This window comes from Oncorhynchus nerka, linkage group LG9a, assembly GCF_034236695.1.
Source record: "Oncorhynchus nerka isolate Pitt River linkage group LG9a, Oner_Uvic_2.0, whole genome shotgun sequence".
NCBI lineage: Eukaryota > Metazoa > Chordata > Actinopteri > Salmoniformes > Salmonidae > Oncorhynchus > Oncorhynchus nerka.
In genome coordinates this window covers 37,426,696-37,446,245 of record NC_088404.1, presented here as the reverse complement: position 1 = coordinate 37,446,245, position 19,550 = coordinate 37,426,696, and the positions used below count along the sequence as shown (strand labels likewise).

General features: G+C 43.6%; 1 protein-coding gene across 2 annotated transcripts in view; it reads right to left on the bottom strand.

Moving 5' to 3' along the window:
* LOC115134250 (solute carrier organic anion transporter family member 3A1-like) overlaps positions 1-16,831 on the bottom strand; it is a 69,915-nt gene extending 53,084 nt beyond the window's left edge. The window contains exons 1-2 of one of the 2 annotated variants that reach the window (XM_029668032.2): positions 16,117-16,831; positions 7,867-8,326 (exon numbers count right to left, since the gene is read on the bottom strand). In XM_029668032.2, coding sequence (XP_029523892.1) covers positions 7,867-8,326; positions 16,117-16,260 — 604 coding nt within the window. In that variant the 5' untranslated portion in view covers positions 16,261-16,831. The remainder of the gene's footprint in view (positions 1-7,866; positions 8,327-16,116) is intronic. The other variant, XM_029668033.2, reaches the window with a different exon arrangement.
* Between the last annotated feature and the right edge of the window lie 2,719 nt (positions 16,832-19,550).

Genomic DNA, 19,550 nt, shown 5'->3' with positions numbered 1-19,550 from the left:
ATATGTTCACCGATATATTGTGCATGTTAAATAAAACAAAAACCTCTCTTGTCTTCATAATGATCATCATACAGTATGTAAGCATGTTCTTTTTTCTCTTTGGGCATGTCTTGAAGTGACTTATCACAGGACTTTTTGAAGTAAAGGTCTTGAGTTTTAGTTTAAGAAACTGTAATGTAAGGGGCTACTGTAGGAGTGTCTGCCAGTAAGCACAGGCAAATTGCTTTAGGCTGCAAAACTGTTCAGGTAAGAATCGCATATTGTGCCTTTTCAAAGGAGTGGGCACTTGTCTTGTCTCTGGCCATAATAAAAAAAGAAGGACCTTTGTGTGTTCCCCCTCAGTAGCTAGTCTGTCATATATAGTTTGGATTGACTTTATGACAGATCCCAGGGTGTGTGTGTGTGTGTGTGTGTGTGTGTGTGTGTGCGCTTGTGTGTGTGTGTGTGCGCGCACGCAACCTGTGCCTGCACAGCTTTGTGTTGGCCAGGGAGAAACTGGAGTACTTTATACGCTGGAACATACAGAGCATTCTTCCCTTCTCCTGCTCCGCTCTGCTGGGACCTCAGACTTTTGCCGTCGGTACATGAAGCCTCAAAGTTTAAAACCAGAGTGCTGATAAATGGAATTGCATTTCAAAAGGCCACATCTCTGATAGACGCTTCTGTTCAAATCTTTTTTCACTCTTCCTATCTTTATCAATGACAATGCAGGAAGCACTAATTTAAAATAGAAAAGATCTAGGCCTGATCATTCTATTACGGCCTCTCCCCACATCTAGGAAAACATTTCTGAAACCTGTGAAGTTAATATGACATTAAATTAGCTGATGCAGAGCAGTACTAACAATTTTCCAATCATCAAACAATGATCTGTTACAGACCCCAGATCCTAGAAATACAGCATTTTACACTGGTGGCAAAAAGCACATCAATAATTGAGCCGATCATAACCACTTAATACATTGACACTGAATAAACAAATGTGATCATTTCAGTCTGCAGATAGGTCCTCTCATGTTACAGGAGACTACCCAGGCTTGAAAAAGCCTTAAAAGCAGTGAGAGTTGGATGGGTAGTGTTAAGGCCTAATGGTGTTTGGAGGGAGCATTATTGCTGAACAACTGTATATGTATGTGCTGTATGGTTTTGCAACCTCAGACCCTGTGGGAAGAGCAATAATTAAAACTATATGGTGAAAGAGCAGTGGGAATGGAGGGAGATCGTGTTGACTAACTCTAATCATATTTGCTCCCTTCGGCCCAATTGAGTGCCTACGTCTAGACATGGAAAACAAGATAATCTCGTAAAACACAGTGTTTATCCGCAGCACCACTTTTAACATCAAGTCGTGATGGAAGCAATTTCACCCCTACCTAGACTAATCCTTTCAACCCGTAGTATTGCATTTGAGGAAAATAGTACAATGTTCAGCGCTCAACATGATTGGATCCACAAGTTCAACAGTGACAGATCCCAAAACTGAAAGTAAAACCAACTGGATCAGCAGTGGTCAGACTCTAACCTTAAAGCAGGCCTACTTCTCCTGAAAAGTCAGGCAGTTTGAGAAACACTCTGTAAGTGCTGCTATAAAAAAAAAATGCCAACATCGTTTCAATCCGTTTTATCTGCCGATTAGTACTATAAGTCCTGCCTGGCAGAGAGAGACAGCCCCAGTCCTTCTGCCCAGGCCAGCCCTGTCTCCGAGTCAGTAGGAGCTGTTTTTCACATGTGGTATGCATGTGCAGTCGGGCTGCTCAGACGCACCTCAGGGCTAGCTGGTTGGCATTCCTGCCTCACTCTGTAATTATGGCTTCACTCCTACAGACCACTGCTCTCTCTGCTCCTCTCTTCTCCACAGCCCACTCTCACATTTTCACAGGTCTTCCACTGATGTCATACTGCCATTACCTGAACAGTTTATACCACTGGCTAATTAAAATAATATGCTATGCATGAGGCTATAGGTGGCATCTGCCATCATCTTCAACAACAAAAGCTTGTGATGATGGTCATTTAGAAATGAACATATCACAGTAGAACATAAATCTGAGCAGAGACTTCTACCAACGGTGTGATAGTAGTATTATATTAGTCTAATCACCAAAGTCTCACCTCACACCCTGGGTCTCACTGCATTATACAATGAGCTGCAGATGAATATTCATGCCTCCTGACACATTGATGTACAGTATGAACCTGGTTGTGTCAGAGTGAGAACACAGAGATACATTTCACAAGCAGTGTTCAAATAGCCCATACGTCTTCATCACCCATCACAAGGATCATATTGTATACTGTAGTTCTGCTCTCTATTTCGGCAGGAGTCCCATTGTCACTCATTGCTCTCTGACTGCCTATAGGCCAACTACCACTTCTTCCTCCTCTGTCAACTGCTTATGCCTTTTAAATGCACCGCACTGGTCCATCCATTTTATGGACAGTATGTGAGGCTGTTATTTCAGGTTATCCTTACAGCAGTAATGCATAGTAGTGAAATACAAAGAGTCAAATCTCCCATAGCGAGCATGTAGTGGAATTATTCAGGCCGGGCAGACGAAAAACAGACAGACCCCTTACGGCAGGGTAGCATAGTGGGGTGGCAGGGTAGCATAGTGGTTAGAGTGTTGGACTAGTAACCAGAAGTGTTGGAAGTTCAAACCCCTGAGCTGACAAGGTACAAATCTGTCGTTCTGCCCCTGAACAGGCAGTTAACCCACTGTTCCTAGGCTGTCATTGAAAATAAGAATTTGTTCTTAACTGACTTGCCTAGTTAAATAAAGGTTAAAAAAATAAATACGGAAAAACCACATGAAGTGTTCCCAAAACACTTTTGTACTGATTTCATGTGAAATGTAATGTGAAATCATGTGATTTCTCTGTAAGGGACAGATTGACGGCAGACTAGGAAGCTAAAGGGTAATCACTATGCTGACAGTGTCTGTTTTAGTCATTAAACATACAGAATCAATTAGGCTACCATAACACCAGCTACTAACCTTCATATCATGGGCCTTTGGGAAGTATTAAGCTCATATAAAACAACATATTCAACCTCCCCAGGCATGTCAAGTACAGTATGTTGGGGTGATTTTTCTTTAGTAATGTATCTATGGTTGTGTTTGGCCTGCATTGATCAAAAATAATATATTTCTGTATGTGAAAATATAGAAGCATCTATTTCAGCTTTTTGAGACTGTTTATTACCAGGCAGTGGAAGTCAATACTGTCATGCTGAATCAGGACTGTCTTGCAAAAGTGTTAGAAAAAATATTTTGCAGAGGAAAAATATTGCAAAACACAACTTAAGTACAACTTTATCTGATTACTGTCACAATGTGTACACCCCCTGCATATTATGTTTCATGAATAATCATACAATACATTCATAGCCACGGGAGGATGTTGGAGGGGTGAAGCAAATTGTTTTTTTGGGGAGGGCTATATATGCCCGCGGTACAGACAGCTATATCAGGCCGCTAATACAGGAATAGTAAAGGCTCAGTGCACTTCTTTTGTGGAAAAAGATGTTTCTCTCAAAAATACATAAATATTCCGATTTTTCATGGGGGTACTACAGCAAATCAATCTTACAGAGATTCAGACAATCTCCTCCATTCATGCTGTTACCAGCACATGACATGCCAGCAGAATGGGGATTAGGACGATCAGCTGAGCACATGCTCCCAACTCAATGCCACATTGTTCTCTGATGCTCACCGCTTGTTTTCCTCCAACTCTCCTTGCAGCTTATGAGGAGAACCGCACCAAATCTCCCTCTATGCCTGCCAAACTTTAATCAGTCCACTTCCTACTGTACAGTGCTAACAAGGCACTGCAGTTGTGTCTTACGTCAAAGCTGTTCTGTGCTTGTTTGCTTCTGTCACTTCTAAACAAAGCAGAGCACATTGTGAAAAATAACTAGGACTAAGAATGAAAGTTGGGGAGGTACAATTGAAGTCTGAAGTTTACATACACTTAGGTTGGAGTCATTAAAACTAGTTTTTAAACCACTCCACAAATTTCTTGTTAATAAACTATAGTTTTGGCAAGTAGGTTAGGACATCTACTTTGTGCATGACACAAGTAATTTTTCCAACAATTGTTTACAGACAGATTATTTCACTTATAATTCACTGTATCACAATTCCAGTGGGTCAGAAGTTTACATACACTAAGTTGACTGTGCATTTAAACAGCTTGGACAATTCCAGAAAATTATGGCTTTAGAAGCTTCTAATAGGCTAATTGACATCATTTGAGTCAATTGGAGGTGTACCTGTGGATGTATTTCAAGGCATACCTTCAAACTCAGTGCCTCTTTGCTTGACATCATGGGAAAATCTAAAGAAATCAGCCAAGACCTCAGAAAAATAATTTTAAACCTAATTAAAAAGTCTGGTTCATCCTTGGGAGCTATTTCCAAACGCCTAAAGGTACCATGTTCATCTGTACAAATAATAGTACACAAGAATAAACACCATGGGACAACACAACCGTCATACAGCTCAGGAAGGAGACGCGTTCTGTCTCCTAGAGATGAATGTACTGTAGTGCAAATCAATCCCAGAACAACATCAAAGGACCTTGTGAAGATGGTGAAGGAAACAGGTACAAAAGTATCTATATCCACAGTAAAACGAGTCCTATATCGACATAACCTGAAAGGCCACTCAGCAAGGAAGAAGCCACTGCTCCAAAACAGCCATAAAAAAAGCCAAACTACGGTTTGCAACTGCACATGGGCACAAAGATTGTACTTTTTGGAGAAAAGAACACCATCCCAACCGTGAAGCACAGGGGTGGCAGCATCATGTGGGGGTGCTTTGATGCAGGCAGGACTGGTGCACTTCACAAAATAGATTGCATCATGAGAAGGAAAATTATGTGGATATAGTGAAGCAACATCTCAAGGTGTATGTAAACTTCCGACTTCAACTGTATATGCTGTTGGCCTGAGACCATACAAGACACTGAAGGCCTTTGGTTTGAGTTTGACCGACACATCAGTGTTACACTAACAAATGTCTTCCATATTACTAATGTTGTAAATATATCAGGAAGGACCTTGTCTCCCAATCAGCCATTCTCACATTATGTGGTGCTGCTTAGATATCAAACAGGGCCATGCATGTAGCAGCTGATTCATCAAGCCACGTCTCCTCTATCCCATCGAAGGCTAATGTGCATCCATGGACACTACGTTAAGGCCAGCCTTTATCAAACTAGGAAACCTGGCTGCTTTAATCTGGATTTGTGGCTTTATCTACCAATATAACAATGTTCTCTCTCTCATCAGCAAAAAATAAAGAAGAAAGAGCACATGTTGCACGGAAATGTCCAATTATCCCTCAACGATATCTCTTTGTAACCTTGACAACTCTAGGTCTTTAAAGCGAGTTGCAATCATAGACATGATTTTTGCTTCATCTCGACTTGTGAGATGACTGTGAATTATCTCTACAGGTGGTCTTCCTCTGGCAGCAGATTTTAACCAGCAGCCAGCATCTAGCCTAAAGGCTGTGATGTCATGTAACATGCCCTGTGTACGCCCTTCAGTCAATCAGAATAAATATTTAACAAAGTTAGGGCGTGTAAACACAGCGACACAGTCATGACAAGCACACGACAACGCCTCTTCCAACTTGTAAAGATTTTACATGGGTCCTCAGGGTAGCCTAGTGGTTAGAGCGTTGGACTAGTAACCGAAAGGTTGCAAGTTCGAATCCCCGAGCTGGCAAGGTACAAATCTGTCGTTCTACCCCTGAACAGGCAGTTAACCCACTGTTCCTAGACCGTCATTGAAAATAATAATTTGTTCTTAAACTGACTTGCCTAGTAAAATAAAGGTAAAAAAAAAAGATCCTCAAAAAGTTCTACAGCTGCACTATCAAGAGCATTTTGACCTGCTGCATCACCACTTGGTATGGCAACTACTCGGCATCTGACCATAAGACTCTACAGCGGGTAGTGTGCACGTCCCAGTACATCACTGGAGCAAAGTTTCCTGCCATCCAGGACCACTATACCAGGCGGTGTCAGAAGAAGGCCCTACAGATTGTCAAAGACTCCAGCCACCCAAGTCATAGACTGTTTTCTCTGCTATCGCACGGCAAGCGGTACCGGAGCTTAAAGTCTGGGACTAAAAGGCTTCTGAACAGCTTCTACCTCCAAGCCATAAGACTGATAAACAGTTAACCCCCTTTTTTTTGCACTGACATTCTTGCACTGACTCTACCCACACACACACTCACACATACTACACTGACACTCCAACACACACACACACACACACACACACATGCATATTGACGCCATACACACACACTCACAGATAGACACACTTTTAAACGCTGCTGCTACTCTGTTTATTATCTATCCTGATTGCCAAGTCACTTTTACCCCTACCTACATGTACATAATACCTCAATTACCTCAACTACCTCATACCCCTTCACATTGACTCGGTACCGGTACACCTTGTATATAGCCTCATTATTGTTTTTTTTATTGTGTTACTATTTCCTTTTTTGTTGTATTTTTTTATTTTATTTTTTAGGGCTCGTAAGTAAGCATTTCACAGTAAATTCTACACCTGTTGTATCCGACGCATATGACAAATACAATATTGATTTGATTTAATTGTGGTTATACAAGGGGGGCTCATGACACACATATACTGAATGCTCAATGTGCAAGGCAGAACAACATTAGGGTGTTGTCAATACAATGGCCTTTACAATCAGCAGAGCAAATACGTCAGAGCCACACAACCCTTCATTTTGAGAAGTTTGTTGGGATGACTGACCACAGTATATCTTACCAAACATCAGTGAAATACATTCAAAGATGCAGTAAGGCACTGCAAAGAGACAGTATCCTCAGGGTACATTCGCAAACAATCATCTGCTATTTAAGGTTAGCTCAGAAAGTGCTTTGAATACACTGTTAAACCTTGAAACGCTAAGTCAGCAGTTGGTCAAATACCTGTGTGAGAGCGCAAGCCAGCTGAGTGGAGACATTTTGTACTTTTATGCCTCTGTTTCATCCCAGGCATCTGCACTTGACTGTGACTCCAGCACAAATGTAATGGAGATAATAAACCCCTCACAGATCTGCTCACCTGGCAGTCACATGGGCCAGATTGTGCTTGGGGACAAAAGAAAGACAACACAGAGAATACATTCATGCTGTATTGACTCAAAGGCAGGGCTGTGTACACACTGCACCTTCCGGCAGTGATGAGAAGACAAACACAACCACTGTTTGTCCTCCCACCATACAGATGGGACAATTTGGGTAGTCTTATGAACCCATTGGCACTGGAACAAATAGATTGTGAAATGCTAGTGTGATAACAATCTCCTTCTCTTAAATATTATTTTAATATAAAATAGCTATATGGCATTTAGCAGACACTTCTATCCAAAGAAACTTACAGTTATGGAATCAAACACACTATCCTGGCGTTGCAAGAGCCATGCTGTACCAGCTGAGCTACAGAGGAGCACACTCAAATACAGAAAAAAATATAATATATTGCAGTGAAATGTCCAATTATCCCTCAAAGATGTCTCTGTCACCTTGACAAAGATCTCATTGTGTCATTGTGATCCTCCATTTATATTTAACTGTAAGGTTAAACTGTAAAGTTAAATAGAAATGGAGGCTCACAATGATACAATGAGATTCTTCCCTCCTGGACCTTTATTAAATCTCAATGGTCCACCTTTTCTGTTTTATTTCCTCATTAAAATGACATGTGTGAAGTGGTCTCAGTGTGTAGTAAATCTGGTTTATAGTGTATTAACATATCCTGTAGTGTAGCAACGTATTCCCATAGTGTATTAATGCATCTAACTAACTTACCTATATACAGAGAGGAGTCTTTCCTCTTCACATGGTCATCTATGTAGGACACACCCAGGGGCTGAACTGGGGTGGCTCCAATCCCCAGCAGCATCTGGGCCCCAATCAGCAGCAGGTACATCATGTTGGTGTTTGCCTTGTTGGAACACAACTCCTCTATATATTGCCCACCATTCCTGGTACTGTTGGCACACCCATTCCTGCCCACCTCAGTCCTCCATGTCTGCCCTGGCTTGTGCTCGTATTGTTTGGTTAGAAACTCTGGCAGTGCTGACAGAAGAGCTCCTAGCGCCATGACGATACCCCCACAGCCAATCAACCTTGGCCGGTTTGCTTTGGCCCCGAAGTAGCTGACGAATAGGATAAGAGCTAGATTGCCAATCTCAAAGCTGCTGGCGATCACACCCACATCGGCACTTTGGAGGTTGAATCGTCGCTCCAGGGTGGTCAGGACACTCACCTGAGAAAGCAACAGCAGAGGAAATATGTTGCTCATAAACGGCAATCATAACTAACTTCCCATAACTGATTAACTTCGTAAATGACAGGGTATCATCATTACGATGCTAAAATATTACCAGGCTTAAAGCCTAATTGTTTTCTCACTAGCTGAGAAGTATGTAATTGAGAGGAAAATGGGGGAAAACACCTAGCTTACAAATAGCAATTAAATAAATACGGCATGGATCATGGTTATTGTTTTACCACAAGAATCACTTGCAACATTTGATGCAGTTCAATGAATGGCCTTTGGTATACTGAATCACATCTCAGATGGGTGCAGTATTTTACAATTACCATTGAAAACCAAGTAACCAAGACTGTAGGCCTAAACATTGAGAAAAAATGATTTGTCCGAAAATTAAGGTTATTTAAGTGACATATCATTTTGGTTATTACAGAACAAACAACTATATACAGTGGGGCAAAAAAGTATTTAGTCAGCCACCAATTGTGCAAGTTCTCCCACTTAAAAAGATGAGAGAGGCCTGTAATTTTCATCATAGGTACACTTCAACTATGACAGACAAAATTAGAAAAAAAATCCAGAAAATCACATTGTATGATTTTTAATGAATTTATTTGCAATGGTGGAAAATAAGTATTTGGTCAATAACAAAAGTTTATCTCAATACTTTGTTATATACCCTTTGTTGGCAATGACAGAGGTCAAACGTTTTCTGTAAGTCTTCACAAGGTTTTCACACACTGTTGCTGGTATTTTGGCCGCAGAGCACCTCTAGAGTAGTGATGTTTTGGGGCTGTTGCTGGGAGACACGGACTTTCAGCTCCCTCCAAAGATTTTCTATGGGGTTGAGATCTGAGACTGGCTAGGCTTCTTACGAAGCCACTCCTTCGTTGCCCGGGCGGTGTGTTTGGGATCATTGTCATGCTGAAAGACCCAGCCACGTTTCATCTTCAATGCCCTTGCTGATGGAAGGAGGTTTTCACTCAAAATCTCACGATACATGGCCCCATTCATTCTTTCCTTTACACGGATCAGTCGTCCTGGTCCCTTTGCAGAAAAACAGCCCCAAAGCATGATGTTTCCACCACCATGCTTCACAGTAGGTATGTTGTTCTTTGGATGCAACTCAGCATTCTTTGTCCTCCAAACACGACAAGTTGAGTTTTTACCAAAAAGTTATATTTTGGTTTCATCTGACCATATGACATTCTCCCAATCTTCTTCTGGATCATCCAAATGCTCTCTAACAAACTTCCGACGGGCCTGGACATGTACTGGCTTAAGCAGGGGGACACGTCTGGCACTGCAGGATTTGAGTCCCTGGCGGCGTAGTGTGTTACTGATGGTAGGCTTTGTTACTTTGGTCCCAGCTCTCTGCAGGTCATTCACTAGGTCCCCCCGTGTGGTTTTGGGATTTTTGCTCACCGTTCTTGTGATCATTTTGACCCCATGGGGTGAGATCTTGCGTGGAGCCCCAGATCGAGGGAGATTATCAGTGGTCTTGTATGTTTTCCATTTCCTAATAAATGCTCCCACAGTTGATTTCTTCAAACCAAGCTGCTTACCTATTGAAGATTCAGTCTTCCCAGCCTGGTGCAGGTCTCCAATTTTGTTTCTGGTGTCCTTTGACAGCTCTTTGGTCTTGGCCATAGTGGAGTTTGGAGTGTGACTGTTTGAGGTTGTGGACAGGTATATTTTATACTGATAACAAGTTCAAACAGGTGCCATTAATACAGGTAAAGAGTGGAGGACAGAGGAGCCTCTTAAAGATGAAGTTACAGGTCTGTGAGAGCCAGAAATCTTGCTTGTTTGTAGGTGACCAAATACTTATTTTCCACCATAATTTGCAAATAAATTCATAAAAAAATGCTACAATGTGATTTTCTGGATTTTTTTCTCTCTAATTTTGTCTGTCATAGTTGAAGTGTACCTATGATGAAAATTACAGGCCTCTCTCACCTTTTTAAGTGGGAGAACTTGCACAATTGGTGGCTGACTAAATACTTTTTTTGCCCCACTGTATAAGACAAATGACATGTTTCTATAGTAAACATCTATGAAAGATGTGATTTTCCCAAATGAAATACAAAATAATCACATAAAACTCTAGATATTGGAATTATAAGGATTAACATGCCAAGGGGTTCCCAAACTTCAGGTACCTGTACATGCAAATGAGAAGAAATGTGATATTGTTTGCATGGTGGAATTGTGAATTAAGTTGCATGCAAGAGGGTTTAGAGAAATATGACATGGCTATGAAAATACCATGTTATTGAGGTTGTGCCCTTTGAAATAATCCCTTTCCTTTGGATATACTGACTCACATTGAGACCTCTTTCAGATGTTTCTCATTGTGCTCTGAGTAAAATCCTCTCTCTGCCAAGATGGAGCCCTGTTTTTGATTAGCTGGGCACTGCATCACTTACTCGCATGGCTTTATGGAAAGTGCATCCTCCCCAAACGCTCTCTCTCTCTCCCTCTCTCTCTCTCTGAGTTAATGGTGCAGCATTTAACGCAAGTAAAAGATAAGAGCATAACACTGTCTCTGGATGGAAGTTGGGGCAGCAGGGGATTTTGCCTCCCCTCTGCCATTGTTGGTAGAATACATGGAAGTCAGATATCATGGAATGCATTTCAGTTCATCAGATAGGATCCTAACTACGTATAATGATTAAATTGATCTCCATTTAATTTACATTTTTTTCATGTGATATGTATCCCATCACAGACTTACCAAACCCCATTTGTAACTGCTATGAAGGCAAGTTTTTGTAAGACACTGATTTCCATGATGAATACATCTTGAATGTTAAAGACCAACTTCACAGAGGCTCAGGAGGACTATATATAGTTTGATAGCAATGACCTTGGTAAATCTGGCCAGTCTTCTGTTTTTGGTACACCGGTTGCCTCCTAGATGGTGATACGGAACACCCACAACTAATAGGGAAGAAAGATTCTTAAAGAACATAAGACCAACCACCCACACCTTTTTATCAACACTATACAGGCTACAATGATGCAAAGGAACACCAAGGCCAGACTGAAGCAGAAATGCATGGGATACACACAAACGCTCTACCATAAAGAATTTGGAAAATTACCCAAAAGCCCCGTTTCCATTGGCCATTTGAAGTCAACCTGGGTTGGGCTGGCCTTTGTGGGCAATCTCAAATTGGGTTTCCACTACCTCCAGAAATTAAAAATGTTGTCATGTTGCTATGTAGCCGTGACTGTGCAGATGTTGAATCATTTTTATTCACCCTCACGATGCTGTAACTAACATTACCCCATACTCCTGCCACTGCCAGCCAGACTCAGAGCCATGTAGTTAGCAAAAATGTTTAGCTTGCTATGGCCTTGGGCTTTAGCTAGCTAGCTAACCAAGCAAACCAGATGACAGATTTGATATGATGTAGCTAGCTAGCTAGCTTTCACGACCTGGCCAGTTAAAATTCCTACTAGCTAATGTTAGCTAGCTAGCTAGCTTTTTCAACTCTGATTTGCTAGCTAACGTTAGGTAACTAGCATTCGAGGGCTGACTGTTCTCATAAAAGTTTATTGTGCAGTACAAAAATGAATGAAGGAGCCAACTATGGTGGTAATTTGTGCCATGTATGACTCAGTACTGCTTGTCCATGTGCTAGGTAACAGCAACAAGCCCAGACGAGCTAGCTAAAGGTGGTGTCAGCATCCAGCTGTGATCAGCTGGTGGTTTCATAGTAACGGTGTCACCAACCTGAAATCTAATCGAGCTGGCATTAGTTGTGAAAATGGTCTGCGATGGTCCCAGTTTCCCCTGAATGGGCTCTAATTTGAGAATTCTATTTGAGCCAGCCCTAATTCCAAATGCTAGTGGAAATGGGGCTTTGCTCTGCAGGAAGTACAATAGGCTGCCCCTTCTCAAAGGAGTGGATCCTCAGATGCATCAAATTAAATTGGTGAGTATTGTCTAGAGAGTTCATAAAAAATTATGTGGGTTTGCAATGTCTGGGAACCAACTGCTGAGCCATAGCCCACCTGTCATATTTTCACAACGATTATCAAACTATTTTCGGATGTTTCCCAAAATGTCCTTGAAAGGGCATGGTCCTCTTCCATTCCCACAGTGATGTCCAACAGGCTAAAATGCTAAATTAAGCTCCTCTTAGGAGCCGTGGGGACAGGAAAATAACAGCTAACTTAGAGAAGGATGCCATTGCCAGTAGGAAAAATGGTCTTCTCTGTGACTTTACAAAGTGATTACTTTAAATGGCAGGTGTGACTGAGAAATAACTATACTAATTCAACTACCTACACTTTGATTAAATTTGAACACGACCACAGGTTGGGCTTCTGAGTGGTGCAGCAGTCTAAGGCTCTGCATCTTAGCGCTAGAGGCGTCACTACAGACCCTAGTTCAATACCAGGCTGTATCACAACTGGCTGTAATTGGGAGTCCCATTGGGTGGTGCACAATTGGCCCAGCATCGTCCAAGTTAGGGTTTGGCCGGGGTAAGCCGTCATTGTAAATATGAATTTGTTCTTAACTGACTCGCCTAGTTAAATAAATATATATATATTTTTTAAGTGTTATAAATCAATGTAGTGATGTCAGTCATCCTATGTACAAGGCCTATCAGCAGACACCAGCACAGACTCCCGAACCTCCACTTCACCACCACACCACAGCAGAGGAATGGCAGCCAGGCCAAGCAGACCATATCATGTCATCTCTTGCCCAGACTAGACTCGGGCACTAGTGGGCCTGACAGCAGTGAGTTTAGAAGAGCACCCGTCCCCCAAATTCCATGTGTTGTATATGCACTCTGCCATCAAAGCATTTTACTAAAATATACTGCATTTCTAGACTCAATAATTGAAAAAAAATATTTATAGTTAGTTCTATGTTATCTAAAAAGGTTGTATACATTGCAGACAGATGAGTAACTCACTCTAGCTACAGAAATCTAGTTAAGATACACCTGGAATCTTGAACTCAAAAGTAAACAGTTAGTCAGGAAGGTTTGTTGTATTTATTGCAGCATGGTTACAATGCAAACTTGTCTGGCTGTGTTTTCATGGACAATGTGACCATTTAGCCTCAACATTACCTCACCTGTCCAGAATGAGAGGATCCAAGCCCCACACCCTTTTTTAACAAGCGGATGAGGCTTGTGTAAGCACAGTTTATGACATAACTACAGCCCTTTGCTAACTAAAACTGTTGAAGTGCGTCTCAGGTTCCTATGCTGTCTAGACGCCCTTTCAAAAGGGCAATTCAGTGTCTGCCAGAAGCCTTTACAGAACCCTGTCTAATTCCAAAATATTAGGTTTTGGCAAGTTGCAAGATTGGAGAGGGCGAGGTAGTAACACCAAACTTTAACTATAGCTTAACCTGAATGCATTAAAGTCTCAAACTTAGTGTAGAATTAATATAATCAACTACTAATGTTGGGTTTGAAAATCAAATATATGCAGGAGAAATGATAAAGTACATAGACAGTTCAGCCTGTTTTGCAATGCGTAGATGGAGCACGTAACAGCAAACAAATTCACCACTGTCAGTCATCACCACAACATTCAACGTGGGCTGAAACCACAGAGTTCTTTTGAATTTCTCGAGAACTAAAAACGTAAGGTAGGTTTACACACCATTTCCAGATCATTCTCAAAATGAAACTAGGGAAGCTGAGAGTCAACCACAACCCCATAGTGTTGAGAGTGATTGTCTATGCAGGTATGTGCACTGACTGTTTACCCAGAGACTATGTTGCCTGGGAAAAGTCAATTGTAAGCTGCTAATGTAGAGCAAGAGTATAGGCCATGACCCATGACTTCCAGGCTGGCTCCCTGGCTACCAGCACACACTTTAAGTTGCTTCACCCTATCATGTATACAACAATAGCTCTGACACAGGAGGACCTCAAATAAAGTCATGACATTGTCATCAGCTTGTCCCTGTAGCTGGTGCCTGGTTTCCAGCCCATGCAAATAGAGCATGTGCCATGTGAAAGAGACTACCTGTGCTGACAGCGATAGAGCATGGCTGAAGGCCTGTTAATGCGCTTCCCTCTCAGATCCATAATTTGCTCATCTTTACTCACCAGTATAAAGTGTACCCGTATTAGTTAAATGTGGTTTAACCTTCTTTAGAATAACCTCCTGGAAAGTGTAGTTGAAAATATTTACCTAGTCAAAGTGAGACAGGGCTTTAAATGGTAGTTAATACTGTAGGTGTAAACATTCTAGCTAAGCTAAGCTATAAGTGCCTATGTATAAAAGCCATCAGAGTCCCCTGCAGCCATTGCTGCAGATGAGACATCTTCCCGTTTCAACTACATTCAATTCAATGAGACATAACTAGACCAATTATCACACAGAGGAATCCTGATAGACTCATTCCTTCCACTGTGACCGGCGAGTCTGTACATAGCAGAGAGACACATCACAGAAAAATGTGTGCAATGTTCCATCCAAGTCAGAGAGAAAAGGTTGGAGACTACTGGTTGTAGGCCCAATTTGATGATAATGTTACTTGGTTCACAAGCAAGTAGTGTTAGAAAGTTAGTCCATCTAAATAGATTTTTTTTAAACCATGTTATAACAACATGTTATAAAAATAGAATAAAATAGATTGAAAAAACGAAGTACCAAGTACTTTGGAAAACATTCCTCTCAATAATTTGGGGTCATTAAACTTCATATCAAAGGCAGGAAGTGGTGAATTCTTGTTAATTGTACATTTGACTCAACAATCCAAGTCCACTCCTTACAGGGGAAATTCTGACTGGATACCAACATGCCTCATCCACATAGGCTACACTGTTCCCATGGTCAGGAGGAGGCTTTTGGTTCAGTGGCACAGAATAGATAACACGTTCCACTCCAAATAAGGTCAAAGCATTTCAGTTTACATCTTTGATTTCCCTGGGAAGTGGCACTAGCCCACCATACCACTTTGTGACTTAAAATGCCCTACTATAAACATCACCAAAACATCAACTGAATTTGAGAAGGGAGCATAGAAAATATTTCTGTAAGGAGGACCTATTAGGACTAAAACGATTTAAACGGTTCAAAAGAGTAGGCCTATAGCATATCAGAAGCATCAGGTGTGAACTTGAGATAAAAGAGTTGAATAGGCTTGTCTGCTCTTCTTAAACAAGATAGCATTGCTTTCAAGCCGGGCACTCTGATAATACAGGTAGGGGCCTATAATTTCACTTATCCAGCCACACCAATAGATTGTGTTATTGCAGCATATTACATGTATATTACAGCTATATGGCCCATTTGCCGCATAAACTAACAAATCACCTGTAAATGGTTGTACTCTACGGAATCAGTGTTATTTTGGGTACTTGGATTATTTAGGTGCGGCATTAGGAGAACAACCCATCATTAACAGGTTTGTTTTGACAGAGGGAAAATAGGCTATGTTAGCTGTGGACATATGGACAAGGTTAAACTCCTCAACCAGACGAAAATTTGTTTCGAATTGAATATTGAGTCCACATGTTGGCTAGCCTGGCATGGGCACTGGCTACTGCGTATTTAAAACACCGGTGTATGTCAAGCCTGCTTTAAACCGGGTAAAATGTATCTCATTATGTCATAGCTGTTGCCCGTTTCATGACAGATAGCCTACTTTGCTTACATGCTCTGTACTGGCGCGGAGTTATAGCTAAGATAAAATGGCCCAAATTATTAGAATTCATATGAAACCTGAGTCTGGACAGATGTTCTCACGAGAGACATCACAGACGTAATGACACCGCTTAAACTGTTTCACTCACCAGGTAGGCTCCAACAGTGCCCTGTGCCAACATCAGGGCACATTCCGATATCAAAAATATCTTGATGTTTGAGAAGCATGATGACTTTTTACGGGTACCCTCTCCAGTGCTCCTGTCCGAGCCCCTCTGTTTTTTCACCTGCATCCTTTGGAGCTGCTACTTTGTATTACAGCGAGAAAATAAATCCAGAGGGTAACCGGCCCCTGTGTAGGCTACATTCAGCACGTGTCTGACGCACGGTCTCTTGTCTATTTTCTCGTTCAACCTATGCTTTACATCTGACTAACTATTACAGTAAATATAATGCCAGACTCCAAAGGGCTGCCCCTCCGCAAGCTCTAAACATTGCCACTTCGTCGAATAAGACACATGAACTCCACGACGATTTTCTCATATGCACACGAGAATGAGAAACGCCAGGTTTTCTCTCAAATAGCATTTTTTCAGAATCTTGACGTTCGTTCCCGAATGTTAAGCATAACAATGCGTAGATTCTAAAAACAATCGATAAGAATCTTGCCACGCAGTCGCTGCTCCACCTTTACTTGGCATGGCCTTTGGTCATGTAGCCTGTTATACTGTATTTAAGCATGCACTCACTCCCTCCACCACAACTTGTGTAGCCTATGTTCCGACTCTGCGCCTCATCCAACCACTGACAGCCCTACAGTGGCACTGTGTAGCATGCACCAAATTCTGGGTTGCAAACATGGTCTCAGAGCATTTAGTATTATTCCGTATGTAAATCCGAGATACTTTGTTTAGTATTCTATGTTACGTGTCGTATGGTATGTATTAATTTGTGGATGTCCATCACCCATTTTTATGATATGTTACGACAATTCGTATTAAGTTATGTTACGAATTGAAAAACGTATGATATTGTAGCGACCCGCACAGACAGCTGTGTGTTATGTGCTAGGCTAGGAGGTGGTTGTGTTGTACTGACCAGTACCCGGTGTTCGCGGGGTCCGACATGTCAATCAACCTGCTATCTGCCAATCACGGGAATGCCTGGAATGTTCTGATGCCGGGCATCCTGGTGGTTGGCGGAGTGGCGTGGAGGGGGGGTTGGGCATTGGAAGTTAAGACCAGGTTCAGCCTTTGTTCTCTCTCTCTTACATCTGGGCTTCACAAGAGAAGGTCACGGTTGGATTGTGGGTTATCTATTTGGCGTGTGCTACGGCCCAAACAGTAGCCTGTGTAAAGTTGGTTCAATAAACCGTCAATTCGCAAGCTCAGGCCTCTGTCTGGACAATTGTTCATTTATGATCTAGTCAGGTCATTACATTGGTGTCAGAAGTAAAAACGTTGATACAAGTTAGCCAGCTAGCTAGCTGACTTATGTGGCTAGCTACCGTAGGTGAGAACGGGGATTGAAAATGCTTCGAGGGAATCCGAAAGTGAAGGTGGAGGTAGGGGACGATTATGGCCAAGGAGGTGCGTGTGAATGGACGTCGGGGGTTCTGTCTGAGGAGATCGCCAGGGCGTCGGAGCGCAGAGGCCGCTTGAGGGAGGACGTTAGAGTGATGGTGGCTGAAGCGGGCATGAGTGCTTCGTCGAGTGTATTTCGCGCGGATTCTGGTGGGCGGACCGAAAGTGGCGACGTCGACGCGGCGTGACGAGGAATCTGGGGCTCAGGATGTAAACAAACATGGCGGCGCCCAGTTCCCGGCTGCGTCCGTATCTGTTAAGACCCCGAAGTATTCCGGTAAGGCGGATTGGGAAGCTTTTCATGCTCAGTTTGAACTGTTAGCTCATTTTAGGGGTGGTCGGATGAAGAAAGGGCACTGCAGTTGGCTTTATGCCTCACGGATGAAGCTCTGTCCTGTTTGATATTGATTAGCCCCGAGGACAGGCATGATTATGGTGCTCTAGTGGGAGCACTGAGGAGGCGCTATGGACAGTGTGTACAGCCCGGGCTACTGCGCTCCGAACTGAGGAATAGACGCAGGCAGCCTGGAGAGCCTCTACGGGTGCTAGCTAATGACATTGAGAGCCTCTCTCGGCGGGCATATGCTCACATGCCCCCTCCGTGCAGAGCGAGCTAGCACGGGACCAGTTCATACAGGCGCTCTCCCCTACGGAGCTGCGCATACAGACCCAGCTGGCTCATCCTGAGTCATTGCAGACAGCCTTGGAGATGGCTTTGGAGAGGGAGCTGGTGTGGGCTGGGGCTTCAGCTGGGGCTTTGGTGGGGGTGCAGGGAGACACACCCTCTGTGCGAGCTGGGGGCAGAGCAGCCCGGGCCGGAAAAGCCTGCTTGGGTGGCCGAAATGACAGAACTCATTCGGGCTGTGTCGCTACAGGCGGCACGAAACACAAGCCCTGGTCCCAGGGTCTGCTGGGGTTGTGGCCAGCCAGGCCATCTGCGCCGAGATTGCCCCATGTCCCCCAGAGCTCAGGGAAACGGCTCGGGGTCCGCATAGACCGGGTAGTGCGGACCCCTGGCTTTCTATCCCAACCACCATCATCTTCAGGAGGAGCCCACCGGCACAGACGGGAAGCAAGGCTCCACTTCCCCAGAAGCAGACGAGGGCAAGCGGAGGAGCCTGTTGTTGTGGTGGGCCGGACCTGTGTTGGGGACTTTTGTCATGTCCCTGTCACTGTGGAGGGGGTGCCCTGCTCCGCCCTGGTGGACACTGGGTCCACAGTAACCCTGGTGAGGCCAGATATTGTGCCAGGTTGGACTCAGTGTGAGCCTACAACTGTGCAGCTCCGCACAGTCACAGGTGAGCTGGCACCCATGAAAGGGAAGGGAATAATGACTCTGACAGTAGGGGCAGGACTGTGCGTCATCCTGTGTGGGTGGCGGCTGTGCAGGACCCTTGTATCCTGGGGTTGGACTTTCTTAGGAGCACAGGCTGCCAGTTAGACCTAAATAGGGGCACACTGAGCTTCCAGGGAGGGACGGAAGTCACCATGGCCCCCTAATGTCACATTCACTCAACCCAACAAACCCTTTACTCCAACAGTTAAAGCAGCAGAGACTCATGGCTGCGCCCCTCCCCCACAGCTGTGTGTGACTTTTCCCCAGTCCCCCTGTCACCTACGGCGGTGTGTTACATTCCCCCAGCTACCTCCATGACACAGCCCTCTGTGAGCCCGGGCCGCACCCCCAGCCCAGCTACCCCAGATGGGAGAGGAGAGGACACTGTCTGCAGTGAGGGAGATATGGGGGAGGAACTGTGTTGGTCTTGACCCTGAGCAGCAGGAACGGTTGTGGCAGTTGCTGTTTGAATTCAGAGACAGCTTTGCGTTGAGTGAGGAAGAGGTGGGTCAGACTCTTCTGGTGCAGCATGAGATCGACACAGGTGATGCTCGACCCATCAAGATGCGTCCCCGCCGTATCCCACTGGCACGCCAGGAGGCGGCAGACAAGGCTGTGTTGGAGATGCAGCGGGCAGACTTCATTGAGCCCTCAGACAGCCCCT